Here is a 26,442-nt window from a genome sequence, read left to right on the forward strand (position 1 = left end):
ATATATATATACATATATATATATATATATACACACAATGGAATACTACTCAGCCATTAAAAAGAATGAAATTATTCCATTTGCAGCAACATGAATGCAACCAGAGATTATCATACTAAGTGAAGTCAGTCAAAAAGACAAATACCATATGATACCACTTATATGTGGAATCTAAAATATGGCACAAATAAACCTATCTGCAAAATAGAAACAGACTCACAGACATAGAGAACAGACTTGAGGTTGCCAAGGAGGACGGGGTTGGGGCAGAGATGGAGTGGGAGATTGGGGTTAGCAGATGTAAGCTATTATATATAGAACGAATAAACAACAAGGCCCGACTGTACAGCACAGGGAACTATATTCAATATCCTGTGATAAACCATAATGGAAAAGAATATAAAGAAAAAAGAATTTTATATATACATATATATATAGGTGTATAACTGAATCACTTTGCTGTACACAAGTAAACACACTGTAAATCAACTATACTTCAATTAAAAAAAAACATAAAGACCACCAGACATTATGTACCTTCTGTAGTCATGCCTAAGACCACCTGTAGTTTTGCCAGAGAGACTGACCCTGAGCTCTGATCCAGTCTATGATCTGTCAATTTGTAAGAAATAGAAGATTGAGGAGTATGCCTAACTGCACCATGAGCTTGCAATCAGCAAAACCCAGACTGTGGGTAACTGTACAAGTCAAATGGCTTGAATTCTTCAACAGAGAAATTGTAAAGAAAAGAAAAAAAAACAAAAAAAACGGATGGAGAAGAAATTTACAGATTAAAAGAGACTTAAAAGAAATATCAGGGCCTTCCCTGGTGGCGCACTGGTTAAGAATTTGCCTGCCAATGTACAGGACATGGGTTCGAGCCGTGGTCCAGGAGGATCCCACGTGCCACGGAGCAACTAAGCCCGTGCTCCACAACTACTAAGGCTGCGCTCTAGAGCCAGCGTGCCACAACTACTGAGCCCACGTGCTGCAACTACTGAAGCCCGGGCGCCTAGAGCCCGTGCTCCACAACAAGAGAAGCCACCGCAATGAGAAGCCCGCGCACCGCAACTAAGAGTAGCCCACGCTCTCCGCAGCTAGAGAGAGCCCACGCACAGCAACGAAGTCCCAATGCAGCCAAAAATAAATAAATAAAATAAAATTTAAAAAAAGGAATATCACATTTTTGGGGAATTCCCTGGTGGTCCAGTGGTTAGGACTCGGCACTTTCACTGCTGGGGCCGGGGTTCAATCCCGATCCCTGGTCAGGGAACTGAGATCCTGCAAGCTGAGCAGCATGGCCCAAAAACAAACAAACAAAAAAAGAAAGAAAGAAATATCACCTTTTTTTTAATGGGCAAGACTAAATGATACGCTTTCAGGACACATATTTACATAATAAAACTAAAAAAGCAAAGAAGTGATTACTATAAAAGTCAGGACAGTGGTTACTTCTTTTTTCTTTAAGATTTTATTTTTTTGATGTGAACCATTTTTTAAAGTCTTTATTGAATATGTTACAATATTGCTTCTGTTTTATGTTTTGGTTTTTTGGCCCCGAGGCATGTGGGATCTTAGCTCCCCAACCAGGGATTGAACCTGCACCCCCTGCACTGGAAGGCGAAGTCTTAACTACTGGACGGCCAGGGAAGTCCCAGGAGAGTGGTTATTTATAGGAAGCAAGGGCACTGGATCGGGACAGGTCATGTGGAGGGGTTCCCGGAGTGGATGGCAAAGTTCTATTTTCCTCATCTGGGTGGTGTTTACCTTGTAATAAATAATTCAGTAAGCCAAAAAAACAAACAATAAATGCTGGAGATGGTGTGTAGAAAAGGGAACCCTCCTACCACTGTTGGTGGGAATGTAAACTGGTGCAGCCACTATGGTGAACAGTATGGAGGTTCCTTAGAAAACTAAAATAGAGTTGCCATATGATCCAGTAATCCCACTCCTGGACATATATCCAGAGAAAACTCAATTCAAAAAAGATACATACACCCCAATGTTCATAGGAGCACTATTTACAATAGCCAAGAAATGGAAGCAATCTAAATATCCACAGACAGATGAATGGATAAAGAATATGAGGTATACATACACAATGGAATACTACTCAGCCAATAAAAAAAGAATGAAATAATGCCATTTGCAGCAACATGGACCGAGAGATTATTGTACTGAGTGAAGGAGGTCAGAGAAAGACAAATATCATGATACCTCTTATATGTAGAATCTAAAAAAAATGATACAAGTGAATTTATCTACAAAACAGAAACAGACTGACATAGAAAACAAATTTACGGTTACCAAAGGGGAAGGGGTGGGGGAGGAATAAATTAGGAATTTGGGATTAACAGAAACACATATATAAAATAAACAATATAGACCTACTGTATAGCATAGGAAACTAGACTCATTATCTTGTAATAACTTATAATGGAAAAAAAATGAAAAAGGCATATATATATATAACTTAATCACTTTGCTGTACATCTGAAACATTGTAAATCAACTACGCTTCACTTTAAAAAAAAAAAGCAAAACACTACTGCCAGAGAGACTGGAGCGTTCACCAAGGGAGTGAACTGCTCAAATCTGCATTTCAGAAAAACTACCCAGGCAGCTGGCAGGTCTCACAGTTAAGAGCTCCAGATTGCCCTAGGGGGTCTTGGTGAAGCCTTACAGGGCTGCAGGACTAGAGGGAAGCGTTCCACACCCAGCTCCCCAACCCTGTTTCAGCAAAGCATTTCTGCTTCTTTCCTATCTTGAGCTGAAAGGTTTCTTTTGAAAATGCTCCAGAGACATTAGGGTTAAGAAAAAAAAAGCGGGGCGGGGGGGGGGGGCGGGGAGTGGAGAGGGTGGTGCTTGAAACACACAGCTGTAAATCAGAGACTGGAGGGGATGAAACTAGAGGCAAACCACCAATGAGGAACTTGAACCGAACAGTCACTGAGAGAGAGGTCGTGGGAAAGAGTCCCTAAGGACTAAGAATAGGCGCAGATTGAACAGACTTAAAAAATGTAGACTTGACAAAGACCTTGCTCCTTATTGTAAACTGATCTACCTCCACGTTTCTATCAAGATATTATTTAAAAGAAAGAAAACGTCGTTAACCTCAGCCAGCGCAGCAAATAATGCGGAGCTCCGTCAGAACACTAAGAGGAAGGAACAGCTAGGGGAGACTTCTGCGGCAAAACTGGTCGACTATTTTTAAAGAAGAAAAAGAGAATAGGGGACTTCCCTGGCGGTTCAGTGGTTAAGACTTTGCGCTTCCAATGCAGTGGGGGCAGGGGTTCCATCCCTGGTCAGGGAACTAGGATCCCACATGCCACGCAACACATAAAAAAAAAAGAGAGAGAGAGAATGGTACGTAGAAGGAAAGGCAGGGCAGAAGAAAGGGTTTTGATTGTCCAAAATGTGGAGAGACATTCACAGGTAGAGGTATCCGCCCACCCCCCCGCCCGGGAGGGGGAGCTCCCACAGGATCAGGCGTTGCAAGGGCGGGAGGGAGCAGGGGACGGCGACGGGACGTGGGGGCTACCGTGCACGAGAAGGGGACCTTACCTTTGTGCTCCCAGAAGCAGGTCAACGAGCAGCTGTAAAAACAAAACCACAGGCCGCGTCAGCCCCGAAAGCCGCGCGGACCCTCTCGCCACCCCGCCACCCGTCCGCTCCCCACAACCCCAGGCACTCACTAGGGCACGCGGCAGGCGGGGCAGCGGTATTTGGGTTTCTCCAAACAGATAACGCAGACAGCGGTGCTACAATTGAGCGACGCCATGGTCTCTCCCAGGACGCGCTCCCTCCCCGGCGCCCAGGACTCTCGCCGCAGGTCCCACGTGCACGCCTTTTCTTCCGCTTCCTTAACCAGGACCAATCAGCGCGCAGCACTTATTGGCAGTCAAAAGCAATGGATTGATCCAGCTCATTGTTTCAGGCCTGAGAAGTAGAAAGTCGATGCACTCGATGCGCAACCAGTACCCCCATCAGAGGTTATCTCTGATTAGGTCACGGGGTCGAAGAACTTGTTATGTAGCCCTGTCCCTGTCCCTACGCGGCCCTGTGACTTGCAGCAAGTCATTGTCACTCTCCAGCTCTGTTGCCTTGTATGTATGTAAAAAGAATACGTGGGATAGAATATCCTTTACCTTCTGGCTTGGACTTTCTCAGCCTTGCACGGGCATTGGGTTCTCCCAGCACATCTCATTTGCTTTTTTTTTAGCAAATGAGAAGTCCACACACTGGCCGTTAAATCACATGACACACATGTGCCCTTCCCAGCCATCTTTCGCACAGGAAAGGAAGATGAGGCTTGGCCGCTGATAGATGTTTATTGAGCTCCAACTGTGAGCCCCGCACTGCCCAGACGCTGGGCTGGGGACACCCAGGGATTAGCAGGCATGGTCTCTGGGACCTTAAGGCTTAGAGTGAAGGCAGGAGGGAGAATCCCTGGGTGGGATTGATTAGCCAGGGGAACAGATGAGTTACCTCTGGCCCAAAGGTGGGGATCCTGGTCCAGAGAGGTGAACTGTGATGGGCCTTGAATGCCACCTCAGGCTTTAGGAATAGACAAAGTCACATTTTATTGGGAGCCCTGCTCCTCCTCAAAGCCCTGAGCATTGTCCAGCCTAACCAGGGTTCCCAGCCCACATGTGTGGGGTGCCCTCTTAGGGCCATAAGTCACCCTCACCCCCAAGAGCCTCCCCTTTGTGTTGGTCCATCAGCCCTCAGGATCTCACTATTATAAAAGCCCCGAACTACTATCACAGTCTGTGGGGATGAATCTGCCACAACCAAAGCAGTCACTCAAGTCTTGGCTCCAACCCCTCTCTGGCTGTGTGACTTGGACAATTGTCTACCCTACATCTATTAGAGTGGATGTTCAGGCCTACTTTCCTGAGCTATTTAAAGCAGAGAGGAGACTGTAAAAAGGTTTGTGGTCTGAAGTGCTACCAAAGGTTATTTATGTGATATCTAGGAAGAGTCTGCAACTCTCCTGGAGCCCTGGTCCCTAACCCATGAGCGTGGGCTCCAGGCCCCAAGTCCCTGGAGCCCATGTTGCTGGACCTCAGGCCCCTCTAAAAGGGTTTCACTGTCAGCCTCGGTGAGCCACGCTGGGGTTGGGCTTGAGTGACTATCCATCACTCCTTTGGCTTTGCCAGACTGTCCTGAGGGTGCTGTCCAGTCCTCAGTGCTGAAGTGGCACCGGCCCCTCCGGTTGCCTACCTGCCCCAGCACGCAGCTGCCCCTGCCTCCAACCTCCAAACAGAACTCAGGCCAAAATCCAACGTTTCCACACTGACCTAATAATCTGCAGCGTTCCTTGTATTCCTCAACAGTTGTGACCACTGCTGGTTTGACCCAGAAGTATTCCAGAGAGCCCATGCTTAACAGGGAAGGCCAGAGGTCAGTGACTTGTCCAGGCCACATTTGAACCCCATGCCCTGTCTGGCACCAGCACAAATTCTCCTACTAGGTACATCACCACTGCCCACCCAGACTTTTCCTGTGAGTTGTGTTTGGAGGCTGAGGCCATGGAGAGTCTCCACAATCTTCAGGGGCTCAACCTGACCCCACCCACACCCATACCATGCTGACTCTCCTACCTTTGGGTCCAGAGATGGTGACTCCAGCAAAAAGAAAATTCCTGGAATTCCTCTCATGCACATTGCATTCAGTAAAAATACCTCTTCCTCTACTCTGGGTGACCTCCAGCTTCCCTGGAAAGACGCACCTCTCCTGCTCCAATATCCAGGAAAGAAGGAGGCTCATCTCTGATGGTGATGAGGTTGGGGAACACCAAGAAGTGAAGGACGCCGGGTACAGCTCCTCTGGGCAATGGCTAGTTCAGAGAAGAAAGACGGGTATGACTCTGGGCCCAGCAACTAGATGTCCACACTGATGTGGCCTGGCTCTCCCTGGTCCTCCATCACGCCCTCCTAGAGGTTGTCTAAGGCTGCCTCATGCCTTCTCAGTGTTAGCCGAGGAGCAGGGCCAGACCTGGAGAGAGGCGAGGTAATAATCGAGGCAGAACGGTTTCCAGAGCTCCGCTGCTTGGCAGGCGCTGTCCAGCACATTCCAGGTGGGCCGAGCCCGGCACCAACGCCAAAGTCTGGAGACGCGCGTGGAGTCCCAGGCCCGGCACTCAGCACCGCCAGAGGGCGCTCCAGATCGAGATTGTCCCTGGCGTAGCCTGAGCTGGACTGGAGCACCGCTCGCACCGACCTTGCGTGGGAGGCTATAACTGTCTCGCCATTCAGGGAAGAGTAAATACAGGCCTGCCCGGCGTCTCGATCATCACCAAGTGGCGGGAGAGAGGGTCGAGAGTGCGGGGCTGAAGCAGGCGACCGGATGGGCAGCGGTGTCTCTTCCATGAAAGTAAGCCCCACGCAAGGCCAGCTGAGGGCTCCAAATGCGCCTGGCTGTCCAGGGGCAGTTCCCGCGGTGCCCATCGCCCCGCGCTTCTCGGCAACCCCTGGGGTGGATATCCAGCTGGAAGGTGGCCACCCCACATTGGCCTGGTGAAAGCGTAATAGTACTTCGGGAGTTTTCAGGTTACTAACTAGGGTGCACCACTGCCCTGCACCTTCCCTGATGCCATGATGGGGCGGGCACACGGGCTGCATGTTGCCCTTGTCTGAGGCCAGATGTTGATAAGGCTGGGCTCTCTGTGTAGCTAAATCTCAGCTTCTTTCTGCAGCCCTAACATCTCTATCCCTCTCTGCCATCCTGGCGGCAGCAAGAGAAGTGTCTAGGATGGTATCTTTAGAGGACCTGTACTGCCCGGTTCTCATCTCCTCCCCTCCACTTACTCTCTGGTATCTAAGAGAGTAGTACAAATGTTAAAGGGGGTGAGGTTGCTGGTGCGAATCAAATAAAGGAGGCCTGAGGTTCTGCTGGAGTGGTTTCCAAGTCATCCATTTCCAACTCTCTGCGTGTTATTTTATCTTGAAAATGACATTCATTCCCCAACTCTAGACATTGACAGTCTGACCTTCAGTTAGACTCCAAGGAGAACTTCCAAACAACAAAAGAAAAATAATTGCATTATCTACAGCAGAACGGATGGGAGAGCACAGACCTTAAAGGTCACCACTGTTTCATGAATACACCCTACTGCCCACAACCCCACACTTTTCTCCCACCCTCTCCCACTTGCAAATCAACATATATCTCCCACCGTACATTCCCTAGGACAGAGATCAAAGGAATCAGGACTTCCCAGACAGATTCTCCACGAAACCTCTAAAGTTCCCACATGGAGTGGGAGTGAGGCTTGCACAAATCTCCTAACTCACCTCTATCTCCCACATGGCAGATGTCAGGGAGGGAGAATTTCCCCCTCTATGCTTCTTGAGTTCTTGTGGTTGACACTAATAATAAATAGTGTACTAATAGTAATTAGCGCACTAATAATAAAATTGACACAAGAGAAAAAGAAACAAAATTTAACTAATACGCATGGAGGTCCCATAGAAATGAAACCTAAGAATAGGCCAAAGCAGGCAGCTTTTATACTTTCTAGACAAAGAAACAATAAATTTGTGAGGAATTGACAAGACAAAGAAGCAGATTTTGGGTGCCGAACTAGTGAAGAATTAGAACAGAGTTTGGGCTTGGGATAGTAAATTGAAGTAACAAGCTTGTTTATATAGGTTTCTCAGCCCGAATTCCCTATCTTTGGCAACAAGGGGGTCCTTCTACCTCCAGATGCAGGGAGTGCATCTTTCACATGAGAGGTTTTTTTCCCTGCTTTCAAGGAGACAGCAAGGAGGGTCAGAGTATCCCTCTTGCATTGGCCATTTCTTAAGCAACTTTAATGCAAAATAATATACCATTAAGGCACATTTTGCGGTGGCCCACTCTGGGTCCCCACACAGAAATGCATAGGAACTCTGCTCAGTGGGGAGCAGGGAAAAGGAAGTAAGATCCCGTTTCCTTCCCCATCTTTTAAAACTAAATACAAAATAACTTTTCAGACAAATAAAAGCCATGAGAATTCTTCATCAGATCCATACAAGAAAGTTATTCAGGCAGTAGGCAAATGATACCAGATGGAAATTAAAATCACAATATAACACCACACACCTACTAGAATAACTAAAATTACAAACACTGGCAATACCAAGTGCCTGCAAGGAGGCTGCTATGAACTGGATGTTTGTGTCCCCTCAAAATTCATACATTGAAATCCTAACCCCCAATGTGATAGTATTAGGAGGTGGGGCCTTTGGGAAGTGATAAGGTCATGATTATGGAACCCTCGTGAATGGTACTAGTGCCCTTATAAAAGATACCCCAGAGAGTTCTCGTGCCTTCCTTCCACCATGTGAAGACACAGTGTGAAGATGACAGTCTGTGAAGCAGGAAGCGGGTTCTCACCAGACACCAAATCTGCTGGCACTGTGATCTTGGACTTCCCAGCCTCCAGAACTGTGAGAAAAAAATGTTTGTTGTTTAAGTCACCCATTTTATAGTACTTTTGTTACAGCAGCCCAAGTGGACTAAGACAGAAACGGTACCAAGAAGTAGGGTACTGCTGTAATAAACCTGAAAATGTGAAAGCGGCTTTGGAACCACATAATGGGTAGAGGCCAGAAGAGTTTTGAGATGCATGCTGGAAAAAGCCTACATTGCCATGAAGGGACCTTCAAACGTGATTTGAGTGAAGGCTCAGAAGAGGAGGAGAGCTATATCTTAGAGAATACCTAAGTGGTGGTGAACAGAATGTTGGTAGAAATAAAGATGGTAAAGGCCGTTCTGATGAGGTCTCAGAAGGAACTAAAGAACATTGGAAATTGGAGGAAAGGTGATCCTTAGTATAAAGTGGCAAAGAACTTGGCTGAACTATGTTCCTGATTCAGAGTTCTGTGGAAGGTCGATATTGCAAGTGATGACACTGAATGTTTAGCTGAAATTTCTCAGCAAAGCGTTTGAAGGTCTGGCTTGGCTCCTCTTGACGGCATCCGATAAAATGTGAGAAGAGAGAAATGACTTAAAGGAGGAATTGCTAGGCAAAAAAGAGCAGAACTTAAAGATTCTCAGCCTATGCATGTTGAAAAAAATGAAAACACTAACGGTGTGGCCAAGCAACCATCTGATCGGGAGAATTGTTTGGATCATTAGAGCTACTAGCAACCTGTTCCTGCAGGGATGCCAGCACTGATGTAAAGGTTTGAATATATTAGACTCCTTCATAAAGGTTAGGTCCTAAAGTCAGCACAAAAGTCAGAAATTACTTGTAAGAAGAACCCTGGAACAACCCATAGCTTGGAGAAATCCCTAAGCTTTTAAGAGGCAGCAGGAGCTGAGACTGTCTGAGGCCCCAGCCCCCCTTAGTCTCCGTTCAGGACCCTCAACTCACTCACGGAGCAGCAGGGAGTCAGGGAGCCCGATTTACCTGCACCTTTTGAAATTCCTTCTTCAGTCCCTGTCTCTCTTTCCTTCCCTCTGTCTCTCTTCCCCCATTTCTTCTTTGTTTCTCTTTACTTTCAAAGCCCCCGGTTGAGTTTGTCCATATCCTCTCGCGGCCCCAGTGGGAAGCAAGGCAGCACCCCCGGGGGCCACAGCCCCACGCCCCTGAGCCCCGTCCCCATCCCCGTGCCACGGGAGTGCTGTGCCTGAGCCCGCAGCTGTCCTCATGCCCCTCTGCTTCCCGGGTGACTCAGACACTTGCCACACAGACACTGGTGAACTCCCGGGTGGTGTCACAGTGCACTGGGGCAGGAGTGGTTTCATCTGGGTGGCAGGTGTGGCTACTGCTCTAGTTAGAGAATGTTCTGGAAGAGAGGCTGCAGCTCGACACCCTTGGGACTTGGGGGCCATCTCAAGGGCAAGAGACTAGAGCCCCTCAGTGCACTGCTGTCTGCATCCCTGTCCCCAGCCTCAAGGATGGCTCGGCCCCCTCAACACTCCACCGGCCTCTCCTGCCATTCCTGCCTCTAATTTCCCTGTCTGTCCCTTTGGGAAGGGGAAAGCCAGAGGTGGCTCCCAGTTTTCTGAGGAGTTCAGGGATCCGGCCATTCTGAGGAGTCTTGTAATCTCACTTGAGGCTGTGCCCTGGACTGGCCTGTGACCTCTATTCCTGTGGGTCTCCCTGGGCAGGGGGCAAAGACTGCTTGCTGGCCAGCAGGGTGACTCCTTCCAACCTGGAGTCCCAAGCCTCCCAGTGAGTGCCTAGGAGGGCAGCCCAGCCCAGTCCTCTCACCGCCCCGTGTGCAGGAGTAAAAGGAGACCTCCCAGCACTGTGAAGGCCGAGTGGGCCCCACTGCCTGGCCCCCTGCATTCATGGGGCCCACTCCCGTGGACTTGGAATTTACCTGACAGCTCTGATCACCTTCAGCTGTCCAGTGCCTCCCTGGACACACAGCAGATGAGAAACAGCAGCAAGATCAACCAGGGGCCAGGGGACTTTGGGCAAGAGACACAGAACAGGAGAGCACACTGTGGAGAGAGGGGGAGAGAGGGGAGAAGAGAGAGTGAAAGGAAAGTGACAAAACTGTGCCCAAGACAGGAGGAAAAGAGAGCAGAACTGTCTCAACAGGGCCCACTGGCCCCAGGTAAGGCTGTATGGGTGTCCCACTCTGTTTAGACAAGACCCATTTCCTATTCCCAAGGCCCCACCTGTCCTCTCCCACTGAGATTCTGGTCCCACTAAAGGGAGGGCACAGAGCTGAATATGGTAGATGGTGGTCAGGAAGTCGTAGGGGGATAATTCAGTCCCCTCCCCAACTCCAGCCCCACAGTGGGAGCTTGCACACCGATTTAGGGACTAGAATTGGCTTCCTCCCCTGGTTGGGCACTTCCCCTGACATGAGGCTGGGACCTTGCCTGCCTCCTTTTGAGGGATGCAACAACCTGCCCCACAGGCTCATTAAAGAGATGAGAACCATGAGATTCAGGCTCCCTCGGTGTCCCCACTGAACTTACCACTCTACCTAGATCCCCACCTACCCCCTCCTAAGTCTCTCCATCTCGCTTAGGCTGATTCCCCACTGGGCTGTAGCTCCCAGCAATGCCCAAAGACCTGGCTCCTTCACAAAGACCCCTTGTAGGTAAGAAGTATACAACTTATTTACAGATGGTTCGAAAACAATAGTGATAATAACAAATGTGTGGGGCTTCCCTGGTGGCACAGTGGTTGAGAGTCCGCCTGCCGATGCAGGGGACACGGGTTCGTGCCCCGGTCCGGGAAGATCCCATATGCCGCGGAGCGGCTGGGCCCGTGAGCCATGGCCGCTGAGCCTGCGCGTCCGGAGCCTGTGCTCCACAACGGGAGAGGCCACAACAGTGAGAGGCCCGCATACTGCAAAAAAAAAAAAACAAAACAAAACACACAAATGTGTGTGTCTGCTAGAGAGACAAGGACAGTGAGAGAGTGAGAGAAAGACACAGAGAAAGAGAGAGGAAGCAGAGAATCATGAAAAGTTGGCAAAATATTAAGGATAATTAAATGAGCGATGGGTTTACTGAAGTTCTTTGTACCACCTTTTTCTGTACATTTCAAAGCAGTATTTCAAAGTAAGAAGTTTAAAAATGAACATAGCTTTTAAAAAGTGCCCACTCCTGCATCGGGGTCTCCCCTGGATCTTTCTTATCATACAAGCATGCTGGAGCCATGCTGCTCATAGGTCTTTTCTGATGGCACAGTACCATCCACCTCTACCTGATTGCTCTTCTTCAAGAGAACACCTGGAGACAGCTGATATCTGCACTTCGTCTTCCCAATTAGATCCAAACAGCTCTGGTTCTCCTGGCAGCTGGCAAGTGAGCACTCCTTCAGTCACATTCTCCACTTACCGGGACTGGAGGGGACAGCTGTGGCCTGAGAACCAGTCCCACTGCCTCACAGCCACAACAAACCCCAGAAGAGTGTCCAAAACGCAAGGCTGGGACTTCCCCGGTGGCGCAGTGGTTAAGAATCCGCCTGCCAATGCAGGGGACACGGGTTCAAGCCCATAACCCACAACTACTGAGCCTGTGCTCTAAGAGCCCAGGCGCCGCACCTACTGAAGCTGACGAGCTTACAGCCCCGCTCTGCACCAAGAGAAGCCACCGCAATGAGAAGCCCGCACACGGCAACGAAGAGTAGCCCCCGCTTGTGGCAACTAGAGAAAGCCCCGCGCAGCAAGGAAGACTCAATGCAGCCAATAAATAAATTTAAATTACAAAAAACACACAAAACAACACTTAATGCTGCCAGGACCTTGAGAGCTTGTCTGGAGTATCTAGCACAGCTGTATGTGTCGCCTTGACAAAGGCGAGAAGTTGTCACGCAGACTGAGGGTCCACAACTCCATAGCGAGTGGCTAAGTTTGGAGCTGCTGTTCGGCGGTTTTCCCGCATAGATCTGAGTTGGAATGACGTTTCCCCAGTGCTGCAGGTCCTATCCAGTGCTGCCCCTCCCCTGCCTTGCTGTGTGGCTTGGAACGATTCGCAGACCCTCTCTGGGCCAGTATCCCGACTGCACACCCTGCGGTACGTTAAGACCTCGCGGCTGGGGCAACAAGCAGCACGCGTGCCCGCGGAGCCGGGTTCTCCCCGCCCACGTCGTTTGCATAACACTTCCCGGTACGGGCTTAAGGCGACTCTGCGACCCTGGATGGGTCAGGTGACATGCCTCACAGCGCCGCCTACAAGGTTTCGCAGGAATCTGCGCTTCGGCCTCTGTTTTCCAGCGCCCGCCATCCTCGCCGAAGAAAGAAAGGTGAGGCTCCTCCCCTGACAAATAATTCTGGAGCTGCTTTTGCTTTCTGCCCGGCACGGAGCGGGCGCTGGGGCCTTGGGCAGAAGCCGATCGGGTGCCTTTCCTGGGGGTGGGGAATGGGGTGGGGAGACTGAGCAGGGAGCAAACCAGTGACCTGCCCCGTGACCGTTGCACCAAGGGAGTGAAGTCCAGGATGAGGGCCCCCAGCCGGCAAGACCTAGCCCAGGAAGTTCTGGGTCCAGGAGCCTTCGGGCGTGGACTGGTCAGAAATTAGTCCCTGCAGGCGGGTTGTGACCGGCCTAGAGCAGCCAGGTTTAGGAGACTGGGAGTTACGTATAGACTGAATCGCGCTTTAACAGGAGCCCTGCGCCTCATCTCAGCCCCAGAAGGGATTCCAACCTGTTAGGGTTTCTCGTGCCACGTGCGCTCGCCCTTCCAGAGCCTTAATTCGCCACCCTCTTTGCCTTCCCTTCTTTGGTCAAATCCTGGGCCCGCGCGCGGTCAAGGATGCCTTGCCCCCTCGCCCCCCTCCCCCCTCGAGGCCCGCCCCAGAAACTCCGCCCAGTCCCCTCGGTGAGAAGTTCTGGCAAAGAGTTGACAGTCATTCCCGTAGGGCGCCGCTCGTCTGCTCCGAAGGCGCTGTCCAGCCCACGGTGCTGAAGCGTCCCGGGCCCTGACAACTGAGAACAGAGATCATTCTCCGTTCTCTGCTACTAGGCCACACTGGCCTAATAATCCACAAGGATCCTTGTCTGCCTAGCGGGTTTAAACTGGAATCGCCTCAGGGGCCCGAGCTTCCATGAGGAGGCCCAGGGAGAGCAAGTTTGTCCATGAGGAGGCCCAGGGAGAGTGGACAGTAGTCAATTCCTGTGCTCCATCCTGGAACCAGTAGAACTATGGGCATCTCCACTGACCCCTCCTGACTTGTCCTATGAGTCATATGGGGAGACTGGGCCCAGAGGAGGGTCCATTTACTTTCCAGGAACTCAATTCTTCCCACTTGCATCCAAACCCAGCAGGCCCTGCTACTTGAAGGGGGTGGGATGAGACAATCCCAGGAATTCCTCCCACACACATTCCCTGTAGTGAAGATGCCTCTCCCTCCATTTTGGATGACCCTCAACTTCCGTGGATGTTCACAACCCCTCCCCCCAACCCAACGTCCAGGCAGGCAGGGGAGATCAGGTGTCCCCGGTGTAGGGCTCTGCAACTTGGAGTCTAAATCTTGCCCTCGAAGGAGTAAATGACACGGTTGCCCAGTGGCTTGAGCAAAATTGTGATGGCACTGATACTGGGCAGCATGAAGAAGTTGGGTACAGGGCAGAAATTAGTCCAGAAAAGAGGGCTGGTAAGATGCCAAAGGAGTGGCCACTGGTGTCCAGGACCAAGCCCACACTGGACCTACCATGTTCTGGCTCACCCCAGGACCCCACAGAGCTATCGTGGCAGCCCAGGACCCAGATGTACCTCCTTAGCATCAGCAGAGCCTCAGTTCAGACTGGGAGAGAGAAGTACAAGTCTAGGCAAGAGAGTTTTAAGAGGGTGCTCCAGAGGAGCTGACTCTGTGGCCAGCACTCATTTGGCAAAAGTAAATGTCATGTCCTGGTCTCCTCAGATGCGTGAAAGTACCCAAGTTCAGTGCCCATAACTGCCAGGCAACTCCAGTTTAAGGTTCTCCAGGGTATATAGTGCATTCTGGCTGGATGTGGCTCAAAGAGCCCCAGGGGACAACGCACGGTGGCAGGGTTGAGTTCACACCATGAAGAAGAGCAGGTGGCAGCCTCAGGACTGTTGAATCATCCCAGAATGAGGATTCTTAAAATTGTGCTGCATGGTGAATCAAGTTGCTTGACCCCTCTCCTTATTCAGGGTGCCTGCTGGTGCACCCTGGATGAGTGCCTGAAGATGGCCAGTGCCGCTTAGCCCCTTGAAGGGACATACCTGTGTGGGACAGCAGTGGACAGTCAACCACAGAATGAGAAGGTCTAACCCCATCCCCCAACACATGGGCCCAATACTGTAGCCCCCATGGCAATGGATTAATAACTAACGTTGCCCTGGGCATCACAGTGACCCCAAGAGAGCAAAGTGGATATTAGCAAACCCATGAGGCAGATGGGAAAACAGGGGCAGAGAACGCATGGGACAGTCACCAAAGCCCCAGAGAAAGTCCAACTTTTGTTTTTTTTGGATCTAGTTCCCCTGATCAGGGATTGAACCTGGAGCCATGGCAGCGTAAGCTCCGAGTCCTAACCACTGGTCTGCTAGGTAACTCCCCCAACTTTCCGACGTTCAGCTTATTGCAACACCCTCCTTCCTGTCACGTGCTCTCCACTTCATCCGTCAAGGAGCCGATGCTAATGGCGGTCCCCTCCGTCAAAGCCCAACAGCTCTGGTTACCACGGTAAGTAACAAACAACCACTCCAGACTCTCAACAACAGAATCCTAGGAGGACATGAGGAGGGCTCCTGTGGCCTGAGGGTCAACATGCCTGACCTTGGCTGGCCCCACAGCCATGGCAAGGACATGAACAGCATCCAAAGAAGGAAGGGGGCTGCTGGGCAAACTCTGGGAGAAGGGTAGGGGGCCTGGTGGGAGTGCTGACACCTCCCGCACGTGCTGGGCCCTCAGGTGGTGAGCCAGAAGTGCTGCCTAAGCTTCTTACTGCAGTAGGAGAGCCACAGTTGTGCCAGGCTCTTGTTGGGGAAGAATGTGAGTCCAAACACATCCAGCAGGCCTGGCAGAGTGAGGGCAGCGGAGGGGCCACCAAGAAAGAGTTTCTTTAAAGGCCAGTGTGGCAGGGATCCTGCCAAACTGAATGAGTGGGCATCCCCGTGAACTAGAATTCCACAGCCTGCATTAGCGGGGGCGAGGTTGGGAACTTCACACTGGGCAGTGTGCAGAGCAGAGACAACGCCCCATACACATCTCCAGCGTGGTCCCCATTCCCTCTTCTGCCCCATCCCCAATTCTGTATACTCTCCTCCCCTCAAAACAGGCAGAATCGGAGGCTAAGGTTACAAAAAATTTCCCAGAGAGTTACAGAATGGATTTTTAAAAAACAGATAAGAAACTAAGATGATTAAACTTCATATTAGTAGGAGTTCTAGAAAGAGAAAATGGTAGGGAGGAAATTTTTAGAACTATTTTTTAAATCCCCATAATGGAAGAGCATGAGTTGACAGGTTGAAGGGACTCATACCACATACCCACACGATGGATGAGAAATATCACACAAGGCACAGCACTGGCAATGTTAACAGTACTTATAGATAAAGAGATCCTCAAACTTTCTGCAAAAAAAGTAGCCACACACTAGGCACTATGAATTGTTACAGCACGCCAGAAGAATATAGAAGAAAACTTCAAACTTTGGAGGGAAAATTATCTCCAACATAGAATTATCTATCCATTCAAATATCAACCAAACGTGAAGGTAAAAAGAAAATATCATTAGATGTTCAAGGTCTCAAAAATTTACCTTCCATGTGCCTCTACCAGGAAACTGCCAGAGAATATGCTCCACAACAAACACAAAGAAGTGAACTAAGAATGAGGAAGCCGGGACTTTCCCTGGTGGTCCAGTCGTTAAGACTCCGCGGTTCCAATGCAGGAGGCACGGGTTTGATCCCTGTGCCAGGGAAATAACCGTGTCCAGCCAAAAGATCTAAAAAAAAAAAAAAAAAAAAAAAAGAATGAGGAAGCCATGGGGTCCAGATCCAGAAAAAGAGGACCTGTTATAGGAGAGGGGCCTGGGGATCCCCAGATGAAAGCGTAGAGATGCTCTTGGGTGACAGTTACATGGCAGCAGCACTAGGCAGCTCCCAATCCAAACAGGAGCATGAGGTCTGAGAGTCTCCGGGGAAAGGGAGCTGGAGGGACGTGCCATGATGGCCAGCATTATCAGTGGATGTTTGCTGGCTCTTGTGGTCAGGTCGGTAATGAATTAATAATAGGTGTATAGAAACAGAATAGAGAATCCAGAAATAGGCCTATGCCATATGGTCAACTGATTTTTTTTCTTTTTTTTTTTTTTGGCCACACCATGCGGCTTGCAGATCTTTGTTCCTCGACCAGGGATCGAACCCATGCCCCCTGCAGTGGAAGCATGGAGTCCGAACCACTGGACCACCAGAGAATTCCCAGTCAACTGATTTTTGACAAATGTGCCAAAGCAATTCAATAGGGGGGAAGAACAAGCTTTTCAACAAATTGCCATATGCACTAAAAAAAAAAAAAATTCAACTACAATCTTATGCTACATAGAAAAATTAACTCAAAATGGATCATGGACATAAATGTAAGGAGGGGGACTTCCCTGGTGGTCCAGTGGGTAAGACTCTGCACTCCCAATGCAGGGGTCCCGGGTTCGATCCCTGGTTGGGGAACTAGATCCCCCATGCATGCCGCAACTAAGAGTCCACATGTCGCAACTAAGAAGTCCACATGCCGTAAATAAGCCTGCATGCCACAACTAAAAGATCCCGCATGTCGCAACAAAGATCCTGTGTGCCGCAGCTAAGACCCAGCGCAGCCAAAAATAAATAAATATAAATAAATAAATAAAAATAAACGTAAGAAGGTAAACTATAAAATTCTAGAAGAAAACAAAGGACTGATAAACAGTTTGGGAAAGAGTTCTTAAATATGACAAAATGTATGAGATATAAAAGAAACTAAGCAAGTGAAAAATAAGTTAACTATTAACTACAGGAAAAAACAAAACATTTTACAACATAGGAAATTCAGTTCTATTGCATTATGAGGCTGTGCTGTGAACAACATTTACACGATCATAATAATGAAGGGAATTAATTCCCTGGTGGTCCAGTGGTTAGGACTTGGCACTCTCACTGCTGGGACCCAGGTTTGATCTCTGGTCAGGGCACTAAGATCCTGCAAGCTGCATGGCACAGCCAAAATAATAATAATAATAATAAAGACATTGCAAATTAACTTAATCAGAAATTGTGATAAAATAATATCGAGACTGTAGGGAAAGAAAGTAAAGGTTAAATCCTCAAAGTAGGAAGTGAACAGATGCCTAAAATTTTAAACTCAGTGAGTAACAACAGAAGCATATGATTTAAAGATATAGACATACATGCTCCAAAAACCAAAGAACAATCTGAAAGCAGCTGCCTCTCAAAGTAGGGAACTGCTCTGGAACATGTGGGAGGAGAATGCTGTTATAAGCCTCACAGTACTCTTTTTCTTTTCAACCACCTGCCTGTCTTACTTAGACACAAACAGAGTTGTTTTTTTTTTTTTTTGGCTGTGCCATGCGGGGCTTGTGAGATCTTAGTTCCCCGACTAGGGATTGAACCCGTGCCCTTGGCAATGAAAGGGCAGAGTCCTAACCACTGGACTGTCAGGGAATTCCTCAAATAAATTAAATTTAAAGCCACCAGAGAGCCACTGAAACTAGCTGTGTGGGCCTCAGGCCAAGTCCAGCCCTGGTCTGGTGAGCAGATTGTGGGAGGTGATCAGTCGGCACAGCCCATGTGCTCTGCATTCTGGGGAAGTTCAGGCTTTGTCCAGGAGCGGAGGCCTGGGCCACTCCACTGCTTGACACAGATCTCAGAGATGCACCCTCCTGTTTCCCGTGCTTGGCATGCCCCCTCTATCCCCACCACCCCCAGCACTGCCCTCAGTCACGGCACTTCTCACCCTCCTGTCCCCATCTGTCTCTTTGACTGTCTCTTCCAGGGGACTGAGAGCTCCCAGAAAGCCTGAAAGATGCACCGTTCATCGCTCTCTCCCACCCTCCCACATCCAGTGCCTGGCCCAGGGCTGGCACACTACAGGAGCTCAACGCTCTCAGGCATGGATGTTGGCAGCCCGGGTTCATGGACAAAGAAGGTCTTATGAAAGTAAACGTGCTAAGTCACAAGTGAGGCCCCGGCAGGTGGTTCCCTTTGACCAATTTGCCACTCTGCATCAGGCTTCTACAATATGTTCTTGTACCAACTGTGGTGCTGCCACTCAGTGGCCCTGTGGTCACCCCAGGAGCCTCTGTCCTCCCCCCTGCCGGTCTTCAATACTGCACCTGCCCCTGTGGGAACAGATACCAGTGATGCCAGTGAGGGACAGGCAGGCTATCCCAGTAAACCCCTTCCCACAAGTAATCCAGCTAACTTCTGGGGTACCCTGAGCATGTGTCAGGCATGGCACCAAGTGCTTTATATGCACTGGCTTTTTAACCTGCTCAGAGGCCATTTTACAGAGAGGTCACTGAAGGCTTGGGCCTCAGGGTAGGTGTGCCAGGCTCTGTCCCCTGCACTATGCCTTGGGCCAAACCCAGGTGTTAACTGGCAACCTCAAGTCAGAAACCTGTCCCTCATGGGCAGGGACCCAGCATTTCTAGAAAAAGAGTCCCTGGGTTGACTCAGTAGGGGATAGTCCGTCTGTGTGGTCCCAATACAAGAGCTCAATCACTCTGTTGTCCCTGGGGCCCCAGGTACAGGGCAGGGTATTCCTGGACCACCAAGACCCAGTAATGGGAGTGGGAAGCAGTGAGAGGAAGGTTACAATGGGGAGGATATATACAGACCAAATAATGTAAGATTTTTTTAAATTGAGGTATGGTTGATTTATAGTGTTTCAGGTGTACAGCAAAGTGATTCAGTTATGTATATAATATATATATATTCTTTCTCAGATTCTTTTCCATTATGAGTTATAAAAGATCTTGAGGGGATTCCTGGTAGTCCACTGGTTAGGACTCGGCACATTCACTGCCAGGGCCTGGGTTCAATCCCTGGTTGGGGAACTAAGATCCCGCAAGCCACGCAGCTTGGCCAAAAAAAAAAAGATATTGAATATATTTCCCTGTGCTATGCAGTAGGACCTTGTTGTTTATCTATTTTACATATAATAGCATGTATATGTTAACCCCAAGTTCCTAATTTATCCCTCCCCCACCCCAGATAATGTAAGATTTAAATTCATTTCTGCGTGGACCCATACTGGACATGGGGAAGGAACACAGGGGAGTGAGGCCCTGCACTCCTGGTCCTGGCAGCTCAGGGAAAGGCCAACAACACACACCCCAAAGCAGAACCTTAGGCCCAGAGGTATTGAGCAGAAGAGTATCAATCAGGCTTCTAACCCAGCCAGTAGGCAGGAGATTGGGGAAGGCTTCCTGGAGGAGGTGACGACTGACCTCAGTCTTTCGAAATGAGTAGACTTTAACCAAAGAAGGAAAGAAGGGCAATCCAAGCACAGGGAACAGAATGAGAGAAGGCACAGAGGTAGGGTGTACAGAGCATCTGGTGAGAGGCTGGAACATTGAGAGGTGAGACTGGAGAGGAGGTCCGTGGAGCCAGAGGGGTGAGCTTGTTTGTTGGGATCACTGATTTTATAGGGGAGGAAACAGGTTAGGGGGCACTGGACCCTAAACGATGGAGCTCAACCACCTCTTTGAGTTAATAGGAGAGAAAGCCCAGACAAGAGTGGCTCTCCTTAGGAAGAAGCCCTTCCGTCTCCTGCAGGAAGGGAGCAGGGCTGGAATACAAACCCTAGGCTTCTGCCCCCTGCTGGCGCTGCTTCCATGCCATTCCGCTGCCTTCTTCTCACTGGGAACCCAGCCCCCACTGGATCCTGTCCTCTGCATCCTCTGATGGGCAGCAGATACCAGCAAGGGTCTGCAGGGACTCTGGATACCCTTTGGTGTCTTTTGAGATAAACCCAACACAAATAAAGTTTAATCAATAGCCTGAACTCGCAGTCTGGATCTCTGCAACGGAGAGCAGGCAGACAGGAAAAGTCCCCTTCTTACCAAGCCTGAAAAAGCTGCAGCCCCTCTCCCATCCCCTTCACCCCCACCCTACAAGTCCTCCCTGAGCTACTGAGGGAGTCCTGGGGGAGGAAGCAGAGCAGGGAGGGAGCTGGACATGGTCACTGGAGTATGTTGGGGGGCCTCCTTGGCAAAGCCAGTGGGGGAAACTTCTGCCTTTAAATCTTTTGAAATAGCAACAAACATAACAAGCACAAAAAATCAGGTGACACATGTTCTCTTCAGGCCTGGTGTCCCCACCTCCCAGATCCCAGGCACGGGATCCCAGGCTCACACCAGCAGGAGGCTGGGACCAGAGCTTCTGTGGACCTTCCAAGTATGTTTATTCACATTCCTGTGGGCCCCTGGGGGACCAGCTGAGGTTCCCAGTGTCTGCTGAGGAAAAGAAAAAGCAGCCCCTGACATCCAGAACTGATCTGACATTCACAGTTAGACCTCAGACACTCAGAGCCAGGTCATTTTCTCTTTCTGTCAGACATAAACAATCACAGAATACCAACCTCAGTCAAGGTTATTCTGAGACCATGATAAAATGAGGCAAAATAAGGCTCCTTCATAATTTTGTCTAAGCATGGACAAAAATAAGGTCACTGTGCTGCCACCCATAAAATATCAAACATACCCCTCTTTTGGCTAAAATGAATGACTGCTATATTTTTAGCAGCTTTACTGAGATATAATTCACATAACATACAATTCATCCATTTAAAGTGTACTATTCAATGCCTTTAATTATACTCACAGAGCTGTGCAACCACCACCATGGTAAATTTAGAACATACACATTGACCCAGAAAGAAACCCTACACCCCTCAGTCATCACCTCCAAATCCATCCATCCTCCTTGCCCTAGGCAACCACTACAGAGACTTTCTATCTATATAGATTTGCCTATTCTGGACATTTCATATAAATGGAAACATACAATATGTGGTCCTTCGTGACTGTCTTCTTTCACTTAGCATAATGTTTTCAAGTTTCATACATGTTGTAGCATGTATCAGTATTCACCCCTGCAATGCCTAATTTTATATGTCAACTTGACTGGGACATGTATATATATTGGGCATAATCTCTCCTATTACTTCTGTGGCAGTATGCACCAAGAAGCTTAATCTTCATAACTTGGACCCCAGTAATTCTACTTCTAAGAATGAACTAATTCTGGACCTCCCTGGTGGCGCAGTGGTTAAGAATCTGCCTGCCAATGCAGGGGACACGGGTTCGATCCCTGGTCCGGGAAGATCCACACGCTACGGAGCAACCAAGCCTGTGCGCCACATCTACTGAGCCTGCGCTCTAGAGCCCGTGAGCCACAACTACTGAGCCCACGTGCCACAACTACTGAAGCCTGCGCACCTAGAGCCCCTGCCCCACAACCACATCTACTGAGCCTGCGCTCTAGAGCCCGTGAGCCACAACTACTGAGCCCGTGAGCCGCAACTACTGAAGCCTGCGCAGCGCACCTAGAGCCCGTGCTCCGCAACTAGAGAAAGCCCACGTGCAGCAACAAAGACCAAAGCAGCCACAAATAAAAACAAATAAATAAATTTTTAAAAAATAAAATAAACGAGGAAGAAAGCATTTCAAAAGGTGCAGGTAGTTCACTCCTTTCCTCTCCAGGACTGAGCCTGAGGCGGGAGGCATGACTCTGCTGGGCCCTCAGCCCCTCAGCAAGTCTCAGCTCCCAACTGCCTCTTCAAAGTGTAGGTATTTCTCAAGTGTGAGGGCAGTTTGAGGGATTTTTTTAAATAACTTTTTTATATGTGCTGAGTGTAGAACTTAACCTTTATGAAGAAGCATGATACAGCTCTCATAAAAAAGTAAAATACATTTCAAACTTTCACCGTGCCGCACAGCTTGTGGGATCTTAGTTCCCCGACCAGAGATTGAACCCACACCCTCGGCAATGAATGCGCCAAATCCTAACCACTGGACTGCCAGGGAACGCCCACATTTCAAACTTTTAAGCAAAGCTGCAGCATCAATGCAGCAACAGTGATTGCTCTAATGACACTTTCATTATTCCACCTTTTCAGTTTCAGGAGGAAATTATTAGCCACTGGTTCCTGGTTAACTTGAAAACACACCAGAGGCTGGACGCGGAAAGTGAGCACCTAACTGTCTGGCCTGGGAAGCGGTGGGGGGGGGGCAACAGAGAGACTTTGACATCAGACAGACCTGAGTCAGAATACTGGCTCTGCCACTGCTAGCTGAGTGGCTGCTCAGCTGAACCTCTCTGAGCCTTGCATTCCTCATATATAAAATGGGGTGATTCCACCCACACTGCAAGGTTGTAAGAGTGAAAAAGTGACACTGGTAATACAAGGCTAGTGCAGTCACACTGAGCCAGTCCAGTTAAAGGACTCCAGCTGTTTGCAGTCAGGTGCTGGAAAATGTTAAAACAGAGTTTTGCTTCCAAGTTTCTATTTAGAGGGCTGGAAAATCTAAAGTTATAGAGAATTTTTAAAAATTTTTATTGGAGTACAGAGAATTTTTTTTAAGGTCAAAGGACTGAAGGAGTGAAGGAGAATCCCTTCTTCCAGGCCCTCTGTTCCGTGAGGTCCTTGCCACTGCCCCCAATGCAGACCAGGCTCCTGGGGGCAATAATCTGCCTCTGGCCTCTGGGGCTGGCCCTGGACCACACCTCCATGAATATGAGGGGCCTTCAGAGGAAGCTGATGCTTCTGGCCTGCTTCCAGCTTCCCTGGGGCAACCTCAGTGATTACACTATCCAGATGGTAGGACACAGCTGGGCTGGGGTCACATCCATCAGAGCACTGCCTCAGGGAGCTTGTGTGTGATTGTGACTCCACTGTAAAGCGCAGGCAGCAAAGCCCAGGAATCCCCAGGAGAAGCTGGGAAACCGGCTGTCCCTAAACCGGCTGGGCCTGCACTTCTTGGATCTAGGTTTGGATTATTTGTATCAGTACAGCTAGGAATTTTCCAGAGTCACCTTCCTTCCCCCTCCCCGCACCCCCCTTCCAGAGAATTGAGTGTATTTTGTTGACAGCTTGTTCTCTCAAATGGCATTGCATTTAGTAACATTTTTTGCTGTTGTGATTTTTGTTGTCGCTGTTATTCCAAATCTTATTACTCTAACTTGTCTCCCTTTCCAGCTGAGGAAATGGTGACCAGGTGAGTAAATGTTCCAAGGCCACTGTTTTGTGTATTACGGGCAACCAGGAGAGACTGGGAGAGGCTTCCCTGGTGGTGCAGTGGTTGAGAATCTGCCTGCCAATGTAGGGGACAAGGGTTCGAGCCCTGGTCTGGGAAGATCCTACATGCCGCGGAGCAACTAGGCCCGTGAGCCACAATTACTGAGCCTGCGCGTCTGGAGCCTGTGCTCCGCAACAAGAGAGGCCGCGATAGTGAGAGGCCCGCGCAGCGCGATGAAGAGTGGTCCCCGCTTGGCACAACTAGAGAAAGCCCTCGCACAGAAACTAAGATCCAACACAGCCATAAATAAATAAATTTTTTTTTTTTTTTTTACAGAGAGAACGGGAATGTGCTTTAAGGCAGAACCCCAGAGGCCAGGGGTGTAGAGGGGTTCGCGAACTTAGATCCCCAACCCTGCTTTCAGCACTGGGGGGCCGCTTGCAAATGACTTCTTTCGAAAACAACTACTTTAAAATCGAGACTAAAGTATTGGTTATAAGACGGGTGAGTTTTAGCGAAGGAGCCAATAGAGCCTGCGAGCCTCGGAAGGGCCTCTGAGCGCGGCAGGAGGCGCCACACTGAGGACGATTTAAAAGGAGGACTACATGGGACTTAGACACCCCCCCCCTCCATGGCGGTGAGGAGGAATGGGACCCCCGGCCCCTGCCCGGCCTCCTGCACTCACTGAGCACCTGGCGACGGGACAGCGCTTTTGGGCTCCGAGTACCTGTTGCACAGGACTGCTCTCCTACTGCTCCAGAACCTTCAGGCTCGGCGCCAAGCCCCACCCACCGCTCCGCCCCAGCCTTGCTCGCAGTTCCAAACCAGAGCCAATCAGTGCTCGGCGACGCCGGCAGGGAAACCAATCGATTACTCCTGCTTTTTACTCAAGACTAGAAGTAGAGCGTCGTGCACTCGATCGGTGGCAGGTCCTTGGCCCGAGGCAGAGACCTTGCTAAGTTGGAGGACCTTGCTAGGTAGTTGCCTCATGCGTGTCTGAGAGGTCGAGGTTCCTTCTCGTGGAAGGAAATTGTCCATGAACAGTTCAGGTCCGAGAAGAACACTATCCCAGGCCCTCTCCCTACCTCGTGGTGTGGCTTGGGGCCAGTGATCTCTTCTCTCTGGGTCTTATAAAATGAATGAGTGGGACAAAAACGGTCTCTACAGTCCCTCGTTTATCCTGGCCTAGCAAACCCGGGATCAGCGCCTGTGTGTTTCTGGATGATGTCAGTGGTCTCACCCTGGCCAGGGGCATCTGAAGCTTTTTTGGGGGGGGTGTCTATAACTTTATTGGACAATCAGCAGTAAGTTCTCATCCACATTAACTGTCTGTAGATTTTTGAAAGTGGTAACAGGTACATAGGTAACCAACATATAGAGCTTGTTTGGTGAATCTTCATCTTCATTATGTTTTCTGGACAACCACACACAGAGATAGTATGGGACCTTCCTTATTCCTTTGGCGCAGACAGCTTTGTTGAGCCTAGTGTCAATGCGTACATCTGGAGTCCCATCTCCTTCACGGCAAATTTCCAGATTTCTTTGAGCGCCTGAGGGGCACACTTCTTGAAACCCGCTCCATGGATGTGCTTGTGAATGTTGATAGTGTATTCTCTGGCCACCACCTAGTTGATGGCGGACCAGCCCTTCTTCTCACCACCCTTCTTTGCAGGAGCCATCCTGCCAGGCCAGGGTTGGAAAGCTGAAGCTTTTTGAGCAGTAACACACACTGCAGCGAGGTTTTCCCCAGTTCAGTTTTCTGGAGCTGGAAATTGATTTTCCCCATCTGTTCATCTTTAAAAAACCTCTGACATTGGCCCTCCCTTACCTTGCTATGTGACCTGGGACAAATTACAGCCCCGTCTCTGGGCCTGTAGCCCTATCTGTAAAATAAATTCAGAACGCTCGAGACCCTGAGGTTCTCCTCCGTCATGTCATTTTCATAACACTGCCAATACATCCTACAACTGGATAAACCCAGATTGGGACCAGCGGTTGGATCGGGGGGGCAGTCATTTCACCAAGACTCTCCCCAGGGTGATCCTGAGCCACTGGCCCTCAGGAGCCCACCTTTCCTCAGTCCATGCTACCCACGCTGAGTAAAGCAAGACAAGCCTCCTTCACTGACAAATAGTTGTGGAGCTCCTACTGTGCAGTGCTACTGTAGGAGAAGCCAAGCCGGTTCCTGACCTGAGAAAACTCAGGGCCTTGGGGTTGAGAGAGACAGACCAGGGTAGAGAGAAGAGACCCGCAGAGTGACATCTGCCACAAGAGCAGGGAGCCTGGGCAGAGGAGAGGACCCGGCACATGCTGCCCGGTTGGAGGTGTTGGAACTAGGACATTTCAGGAGAAAGGGGATCTTCAACCCTGACTAGGAAGGGTGTTCCGGGTGGGTGGAATCAGAAATTCGAGGAGGCCGAAATAGCGAGGAGGTGTAACCCTGGGACTGCCTGCGGAGTGGATGTGGCCAGAGATGACTTAGTGGGGTGTGACAGGTGCCTTAAATGCAGGTTCAGGGGAAGGGGCGTTGTGTCTAGATGGAGTCATGCTTAGTGGGAGTCCTGGGTTTCATCCTGGCCCTGGGATGGGGAGGGGGGCACCTGAGAGGGTTCCCGCGCCACCTGCGCGCTCGCCCTCCCAGAGCCACAAGTTGCAGCCCATCCCAAGCGCCTCCCCCTCCGCCTTTGTCCGCTCAGTCCGGGGGCTGCAGTCCGACAGGGACTCCCTACGACCGGCCCCCGGAGGCGCTGGGGACGGTTCGGCTTCAGGGAGGCGGCT

At 49.8% G+C, this 26,442-nt stretch overlaps 1 protein-coding gene and 1 pseudogene across 2 annotated transcripts in view; both read right to left on the bottom strand.

Moving 5' to 3' along the window:
- ZNHIT3 (zinc finger HIT-type containing 3) overlaps positions 1-3,853 on the bottom strand; it is an 8,733-nt gene extending 4,880 nt beyond the window's left edge. For both annotated transcript variants that reach the window (XM_028485756.2, XM_007114723.4), the window contains exons 1-2: positions 3,696-3,853; positions 3,565-3,596 (exon numbers count right to left, since the gene is read on the bottom strand). In XM_028485756.2, coding sequence (XP_028341557.1) covers positions 3,565-3,596; positions 3,696-3,781 — 118 coding nt within the window. In that variant the 5' untranslated portion in view covers positions 3,782-3,853. The remainder of the gene's footprint in view (positions 1-3,564; positions 3,597-3,695) is intronic.
- Positions 3,854-24,951: 21,098 nt separating this feature from the next.
- On the bottom strand, positions 24,952-25,343 carry LOC102974985 (60S ribosomal protein L31-like; annotated as a pseudogene).
- Between the last annotated feature and the right edge of the window lie 1,099 nt (positions 25,344-26,442).

Source organism: Physeter macrocephalus, unplaced genomic scaffold (genome assembly GCF_002837175.3).
Source record: "Physeter macrocephalus isolate SW-GA unplaced genomic scaffold, ASM283717v5 random_593, whole genome shotgun sequence".
NCBI classification, from domain to species: Eukaryota; Metazoa; Chordata; class Mammalia; order Artiodactyla; family Physeteridae; genus Physeter; species Physeter macrocephalus.